General features: G+C 28.5%; 1 protein-coding gene across 1 annotated transcript; it reads right to left on the reverse strand.

Annotated features, from left to right (window-relative positions):
• On the reverse strand, window positions 1-5,655 carry LOC111036235 (venom carboxylesterase-6-like). The gene is made up of 10 exons (XM_022318199.1): window positions 5,050-5,655; window positions 4,827-4,964; window positions 4,608-4,764; window positions 2,774-2,959; window positions 2,456-2,646; window positions 2,192-2,357; window positions 1,925-2,109; window positions 1,706-1,856; window positions 728-854; window positions 1-666 (listed from the first exon to the last, which is right to left on the reverse strand). Exons 1-10 carry the CDS (start codon window positions 5,236-5,238, stop codon window positions 462-464), a joined length of 1,695 nt encoding a protein of 564 aa, XP_022173891.1. The 5' UTR covers window positions 5,239-5,655; the 3' UTR covers window positions 1-461.
• Window positions 5,656-9,465: the final 3,810 nt, after the last annotated feature.

The following is a 9,465-nucleotide window of genomic DNA, read 5'->3' on the forward strand; positions in this document are numbered from 1 at the left end:
TGTTCAAATTGAAATAAGCATACGTCATGATAGACGCATGCTACGTATATTTTAAGAAACGTTGTTGTTGAAAACAAATTTTCTAGAAGATATAATATTAACCGAGTCTTGTTACATAAAAAGTAAATTATACAATTGTAAAAATCTTAATTTTTCAGTAACATCACACCAAATTATTTTTAAAAATCATGATCATTATAGATTATGATTCATGATTACAAATGTAAATCAAATAATATAATATTAATACAACAATACAATATTTTAAATCTAAATGCCAATATATTATTTAACATAAATTTAAAAAAACTAAGAAGTATTTTGATTCCTTAAAAAAATAACTTAAGTTATGCACAAATTTATAAAAAAAATTAGTACTTTGTATTCCATAAATTATATATAAAAATAAATGCAACTGAGCATTACAATTGAAGTATTATTAGGTAATACATTTAAGAAAATTAAACATCTTTATTTTCATGATAAGAATAGTGTTCATTCTCGTTGAAGCCCAGCGAATCCCAAAAACTAGTTCTTCCCATATTCTCGACTTCGCTCATTGTAATATTAGTAGGGGAAGATATTTTTAAAAACGACACGGCCGAATGATTAGGGTTTTTGCTCACTGGTGTCCAATTGATAGAGCTAATTCCAGTTGATGGTATTCTATTTCAAAAATAATTGTTTTTTGATAAATTTATCCTACAGACATCAAATAAAATATTACCCTTCGAAAGCAAACGATGTCCAAATATCAACTATAATTGGCACTAACGATTTATCCGATTCTGAGTCTTCGACTTTTACATATACGTTTTTTAATGCGTAACCCGTGTCATCGGCATGACTAGCTCCTAAAAATACAATGACAATGTTGTAAAATCATTAATCTGTATAATAATATAATATAGTTTAGGATATTTGTATTACCCATATGCACAAATTTAGGGTTGATTCACCACCCCCTCCCACAAGGTAGGATAATCAATTTCGAAAAAATGTATAGAAATATCAAATAAGTTTATTTGAAGTTAATTTTAAATGTTTGAAATAATAAGTATTGAAATTTTTTTAACGTTTTCATAAAATATAATAATTATTATGAATAGGAGGTATATTATTATTACTAAGGCTGTAAATTTGTAGAAAAATGTGATATTTTATATTTCTTTAACGCTTGAATTAGCCTCTTTCTGTTCAAATAAATTCAAATTTGAAACTTTTATTTTACATTTTACCTACTTTTTTATTACTTTTTAAATTTTTTTGTATGGTTTTTAGTCAGTTAAACTTTTTATATCCCCTTTATGAATTATTTTTATTTATTTAATTTTTTACTTATAAATATTGTATAAATAAGTTGTAAGTGTCGTACGAAATTAATAATATCTTTAATTTAAAATATTTTACACTTGATAGATTTTTATATTTTTTGAATTGTGATTTTTAATTTATTATAATTATAGTGCATTTTAAGTGGAATATTTTTCAAAGATTCAAATCCATTTATAAGAGATTGAAACGCATTTTTAGGATTATTAAGCTTTATGTACAAAACTTTTAGTAATTTTAATTTTTTTAATGCATTCGATGCACAGCCCTAATTATTACTTACCATAATTGGGCATGGCGCAAGGGTTTGCTTAAAAAAATTTACAGCCCCCCCCCCCCAAATTTGAAACCCAATTTGCGCCTATGTTATTACCATAATTTTCATCTGATTGAGCAAAATGTTCCGATAGACTGTGGCTACCCCGGTATCCGAATTGATACAAATATACCGGAGATTTATAAAGCAGTGCATGCATTTTAGCAGCTTTTATAATATCGACTACAAACAGGCGATCGCTTATCATCTGAAAATGATGTCCAATTATAAACTATCTGACGATTGACGAAAAACAATTTTACAAATTCTGAATACTTGAATAAATTGTTCTGTATTTCCTTTAACCAATTCTTTACTGCCTATATACTCTTTTCTGATAAGTTCAGACACGTTGTCGATTTTATCTTGGGGTACTGTATAGTTGTAATCCAGTATGTGCGGCATGACTTTGTTCCAATTTTCGTCAATGTACTTCAATAACGTAGGGTTATTGATAAATTCTTAAAAACATAATACGTAGTATTATTTATTCATTGTAACGATAGCGTACCTAACAACTATAACATTAGTAAAATCGAATACCAGATCCAGGGTAGAGGCCCTCGTGAGTGGCAACACTGGACAACCACGGTACATCAGCCGCTAGGCCTTTGGCAAGAATTTGATAGGGCAGTTCGCTTATAAAAGCATTTTCACTCGGTAACTCTACAATCGGTCCAAAAGGAGAGTATGGGTTGTACAGGAACGGCTACGAATTCCATATAACGATCGAATTAGCGTAAAACATATAAGTATACATTTAAAAACGAACAACGCATCAACAGTCTAATATTGCTAGGTACTCACGAGAAATATTTTTACTGCTTCTACGATGTGTAAAGCTGGCCTCGACATTAAACAGTCGACCAATTCTTTCGACGGACGAGTAGGACAACCTAGGTAAGCTCCGACTGCTGCTGATTTATCCGGTACATTTTCGGTTATTGTCCAAGGGCATAATGCCGTTCCACTCTGAGAGAATACTCTTTGAAACAGTCCTGTATCATAAAATATATGACACATTGGGATATGTTATAATATGAAATCGAGTACATTTAACACAGGAAATTAATTATCATCCACTAGGTACAATAATTTAAAAAAAAACATAAACCAATGTGTAACCTCTAGACAATGGTGACAACATATGGAAATGAACACTGGCACCTCCAGCCGACATTCCACTGATTGTAATATTCTCTGGATCGCCTCCAAAATACTTTATATTTCTTTTCACCCATTTTAACGCTTGTACTTGATCTTTTAATCCATTATTGCCGGGCACTACGGAATCTCCAGTACTAAAAAAACCTGTATAATGTATATTTCTTAGATATCTGTCTTTTTGTGTAGGCATAATATGAAATATGTAAATGTGAATATAATTTGATCTTTATTACTATAATTATTATTAATGAGTATAATATAGTAGGTATAATAGTAGTTTAACTTATAAAAACTACTTTATCCTTCTATATATTATACAAAATGCAAATACAAAATAATTCAACCTTGAATTTCATAAATTGAAGGTTAGGTAAATTGCAGAGGTTAATCGTATACAATTTTATAAAAACGTATGAAAAAAATATTCATTTAAGTCATTGTATAATCACAAATAAAATATTTTGTATTATTTTTAAAATAAATAGATGGAATAAAATATATGCATCTGCAGTTGTTTTTTTTTTATCATTATTACCTACCTAGCTTTTAGTTGGTGACTATGGCAACTCGACAGTTATTTGAAATGGTACAATATTATGACAATAACAAAACGAAATATAACTATTTTATAACAAAACAAGCTTCCAATATGAAAACAATTATTTTTTTGATGACCGCTTCAGATTTAATGTTGATAATAAATAAGGATTAGTAAGAGATTTTAGGTAACTGAAAATAGAATAAGATAATTACGGTAAGACATGATTGAGCATGGAATTTTTTTCTTAACGATTATTGTTCAGTTTATTATTTTCATATATTATTAAATCACCGAACCCAGCTTTATCAATCATATTAAACTATTAATAAATAAGTTCTGCAATGAAAAAATAAATTTTAGTTTTATCCGTGATATTGCAGACCGTTATAACTTATAAACGTTAAGTTTTAAACATTTACTCATGAGAATTTATAGTTTAAGATAAGTAACTATTCCAAAATTATTATGAAATTCAGTACTTATATGTGCACTGTGTTGTGAGTGTTCAATTACTTAGTCTTTCATATACGTCAGTGGGTCAAAAAAGTATTAAACGCGTTTTATTTTTATTTTTTTTTATTATGCAAGCTACCTATAAACCATAAATTATTTACAAATTATTTTATCGGAAAGAGGTAAAGAATTGACAATAGTAAATTTATACAAGTATAAATTAATTGGCAAGTAAAATATGGACAATATTTTGAACATTTAGGTTATATTAGGACCATAAAATCGTGTTTTTTTTTAAACTCATATCGTATAATGTATTATATTAATTATTTAAATAAATATTGTTTGTCTAATATAGTTAAAAATAATTGTGAATTACAACTTCGCAGAATTATTTATGCTCAATCATGAAGATTTTATTTTGTATTTCTACATTCTTTTGTATGTCGACAAAGTACCTACCACTACGTAAAAAATTTGTTTTTTGCTCAATTATGTGTCATCCAATAAATAGAATAATATGATATAGCTAAGTTTTCTTTTATTGTGTTTGTTATTTCTAGGTTAGGTTTGCTTATTGCAGGTTGTTCTTGTTTGAGTAGTAAGTTTAGGATTAAGGATAGCTTCTAGTGTGTAGAGAGTTTAAGGAATATTTAATTAGGAAGTAGGAACTGAAATCTACAGTTGTAATTTTAAAATATATTCAGTTTAATGTGAATTGTTATTATTATTTTCAGAATATAAAATCATAACTAGATAATATTTGTTAATTACAAAGTCGATTTCATATTACATTACCTATTGGACCGAGCCGATAATTAAATGTAACTAGAATTATATCTTTGTCCAAAATGTAATCGGGCTGGTATATAGATCCGTAAAGGAACATGAAGGCGCCTCCGTGAATAAAAACCAATACATTCAAAAGTTTATTACTTTTTCCTTTTACCGGAAGCTAGATTATAAATTAAAACAATTATTTTTTGAAACTAAAATGGATATATACGAATCACTAACTTTTGGTGTATATACATTCACATAAAGACAGTCCTCGTCTCCTTCAATTAAATAACTCGAATGGTCGTATTGAATACATTTACTACCCGGAGATGATGCGTTCCACACACCCAGCCAAGGTTTTATCGGCTGAGCTTCCTATAACATAATATTATGTATTATGTGTGTTTTAATATTTTGTATTTATATACACCTGTAAAATATTTCACATTGACAATCTCACCTGAAATCTCAGCTTCCCCACTGGAGGAGTAGCGTAAGGTATTCCTTGGAAGCTGTAAATAGTTCTTCCTTTCCATGTTTTCGATAGTTTTCCAGATATGAGCCCACTTTCAGTTTCTACTATAGGATACTGATGACCAGCCACCAAAAAATACAAACGTGTCAATAATAAAACAATAACCATGCGCATGTTGAAAAAATAGAAGCAAAATAACAGCCGGCGAAAATTGCAAAGAGTATATCAATAATTGGCCACCGGTAGACGGTAGGTACATAAATGTTGAATGAATAAATAGTTGTTATAATAAAAACACGAGAATATAATGCTATGTATCTGGTAACAATTATAGTATGCTTTTTCCCCACTTCTTGGTGGGAATACAAGGTATGTTACAAACAGCTGGACATCCTTCAGTAAAGTGGCGTAATAGTAGGAATTTATTCAGAGGAGAAATAGAATTTTTCTCTGATTAGGTTCCTATAATTACATTTAATTTTACGTTAATACAAATTACAATATATTTTATCCTCACCCCATACTTCAACTCCCCCAAATTAATTAGATTAAAGCATTTATTACTAACACAAGATTAATTAATATATTGTACTGTTATGTGGTGTTGTGTTGCTATGCATACCTATACTATAAAAAAAAAACGTTGGTTATTAATTATTTTAATATATACACATTTAATATATAATATATCACATTAGGTAGTAGGATATTAAAATGTTTGAATAATAACAGTTATGCAATAAAATATAAATGATTACATTCTCAGGCCTTCAATATTGTATATTTTATAAGAGAAACCATAAAATATTTCAAAAGTCACATACTTATCTTAAAACTGGTCAATACTTTATTAATATCAGTATTACGTAAATAAAATTTAAAATAGACGATAAAAGTGTCAAGTCACCATAGAACTATTGTTTTCTGATATCTATAGTCAAATGTTTAGAAAAATATACAGGATGATTCGCCTAGCATCCTCATCCCCATTTTTCATTTAATAATGATTTTATTCGAATTCTAATTTTTGAAATATGGAAGTACTTATGCATAATGTCCTTATTTTCTAGTACCTACTTAGATTTTGATTACCATTTAAGGAGTGTCATGCGGCTATACCAACTTCTAATTTTCAAGTAAGATTTATCTATCCAAATCAAAATTTGAATGAGTAGCTTTTTAGTAATTCTACTTTCTATATCTACTAAGAATTATATTAGGTTTGGATATGGCACTATGCAGTGGAGTACCCAGTTTTTTAGCACTATAGGTCTGCCTCACTTTCGAGAGGAAACTCTGTATACATTTCAACCAACTATGTACTAAGTCCTATTTACCTTTTTAGTTATTACTATACCACATTCTGGTACCGACATTCAATATAACTATATGACATAAGTTATAACTAATTTTTAAATCAAATTTAAAATGTACTCACAAACTTCAGGTATACTAATTGTTATTTGTATTCAATTTAGGTACATTATTTAAGTTAATGAGTGTAAGCACGATTTCGTACGCATTGTTTATACTTCAATACTGACTTGGAACTACTCGTAAAATGTTGATTTAGATACATCAAAAATTTCAAAAAAAATCATCTGCTTCAAAATGTTCAATTAAAATATTAAATGTGGATCATATTAGTATTATAGTCCTTAAATATACATTAAAAAAACAAAAACAAAATCTGTATTAGAAATTTGAATAAATTAACATTTACTGTCGAAGGAAAAAATGGAGATAATTAAGCTAGGTGAATCGCCCTATATTTATTTATATATTATAAATAAACTAGGTAGATTAAGTATATCTTAATCAATCATTGAGTATTTAAGTCACTTATAATTCTGACCGAAAATACGAGTTGGGTTCCAAGTTACTCTAGGTACAATGGGCATAATTTAGGGGAGATGACTTTGACAAAAAAATGTGTATTTTAATTGAATAACAAAAACCTTTATAAGTTATGTAATCTACATTATTTAGTTAACGCAGTTGTTTGAAGAAATATTTTTTTTAAGTTTAAACAAAGATTTATTATTAGTGTGTTTTCCATAGAAGATATTGAATCCACGCGCAGAACATACTATAGGTTTAATAGTATTACAAACCAGTAATTACAATATATTACTCATAACATTTCAATTATTCTAGAATATATTCGATACTCGATAGTCAATAATAGGGTTTTTTGTTATAGTCTTGCAATTTCGGATCAGCGGTTACATTTATAACAATTATATAAGTAGGTACCTAAGTGTTGTAATTTGTTTTGGTAAAAATATACTGAAAAAAAATGTATACAAAATGTATAACAAATTTACATGCAATTTCATGGCGCCTTGCGTCAAATCAACGTGATTGATAGGTTGGTATTTTTTTAGCAGATATTTTAGTATTGTTTATTCAAAATAAAAACGTACAGGTCACATTTTGCAGTACTTACCAAACCCAGGGACGCAACTGGTGCATTATCTGTAAGCAGGGCAGGGCTGGGCCATAACTGTGATACTAATCAACAGCGCAGTAGGCCAAATCATAGTTTTTTAATCTAAATCTAATTTTTTATAATAAATTGTTTTTGCCAAAAAAGCTAATCCAAGAAAAACATCTTCCACGTTAGTTTCGACGTTTCCCGAACAGCAACTTTTGCCTTATTAGTTATTATATTATGATAATTGGTCTAGAATGTTTAAGAATAAAAGATAAAGCAGCGAGTTTATCAATATGCCATTATGAACGTCACGGTATTTTTACTATATTTACCGAAATCGATGTGTACAACTCTACTGCTTAAATTTAATGTAGCCATCTGAAAATAGTTATATAATTAGTACCTAGTACGGTGCGATAAATATTTTTTTTTATCTTAATCATGTTGTACATCGTTTTATATTTGAATATATAGAACCATATCAATTTAAACTTCTCTAAATTAACCACCCATGAAACAATATAATAGTCTCACACAGTTAATATAGTTCTCATATAATGTTTTCAACGGATCACTCTATTAGATGTACATCTTGCTTTGTTTAATCATATTCATGGGAAAACAAAAAGCAAAGTTGGGCAATAACTAGTTAAAAAGTTAAAAATTAAGTTATAAATTATTTATTTTGATAACATTCAACTTAACTAGTTAAAAAAATAGAATATTATACAACGACATAGTGAGTAAGAGTAACTAAGTTATTTCATAAATAAATAACTGTAACTTAACTTGGTCATTATGTTAAAATTAAAGATATTTACGAATTTTCCATAAACTGCATATTGTTGGCATTGATTTTTCAACGAAAATTACACATTTTTAAGTAAATATCATTACGTACAACATAAAAAGACGGACAAGCGTTCTATGGTTACCCAAATGCGTCTTGTATGGAACGCACATGTCCACAGTACCACCTATCTAAAATGTGGCAATTTTTTTTTCCTATATTTAGTACGTCATTCCAATAAATTCTTATGAAAGATCTTGGAATTCCTACACCAAAATTCAGGCCGCCAGAACAGAAACAAATTTCTATGGGTGGGACTGGGGATACGTGTCTCAACCCCATCCAAGACTAATAATAGGTGTTAAGTAATTTTTAGATAACTATATTTAGTACGTCTTTCATATAAATTACTATTGAACTAGAGTTAAATAAAAGAAAAAAAATTGAAAAGGGGCATAAGCGCTGGCAGGCAAGTGCATTTTGAGAATCAAAAAAGATAAAAATATGAAAAAAGATGCATTAAAAACAAACATTAAAAACTGCAGTCTATAACACCAGTATACCTAAGCTCAAAGCTTTATTTACAATAATATTAAATAATGGTAAAATTAATATGAAGAAGAAACCAGCTGGTTATCAAAATGTAAAAATGGTATTTAAGTCATCAAGAATTGAATTTTAAAAATAAAAATGGGAAGGGGGTCATGGGAGCCCGCAGGCAAATGAGTTTAAGGAATGAAATTAAAAAAAAATAATAAAAAATTGAGATTATATTCAATTCTAAAAATAAAAATGGGAAGGGGGTCATGGGCGCCCGCAGGCAAATGCATTTTGAAAATGAAAAAAGAAAAATATATAAAAAAATCAAATGGGATTTAATTTAAGAAAAAAAAATATGAAGGGGGACGTGGGCGCCCGTAGGCAAATGCGTTTTGAGTATCAAAAAAAATAAAAATATGAAAAAAGCTGCATTAAAAACAAGTATTAAAAACTGAAATCTATAATATCAGTATTCCTAAACTCTTAGCGTCTTTTGTTATAATTATATCATGAGAAAATGAATATTTTAAGGAACCAACTGTGTATCAAAATTTAAAAATGGTATTTAAAGGTCATCGAGAATTCAATTTTAAAAATAAAAATGGGAAGGGGGTCATGGGAGCCCGCAGGCAAA

The sequence above is a fragment of the Myzus persicae genome, unplaced genomic scaffold (assembly GCF_001856785.1).
Source record: "Myzus persicae strain clone G006 unplaced genomic scaffold, MPER_G0061.0, whole genome shotgun sequence".
Classification (NCBI taxonomy): Eukaryota; Metazoa; Arthropoda; class Insecta; order Hemiptera; family Aphididae; genus Myzus; species Myzus persicae.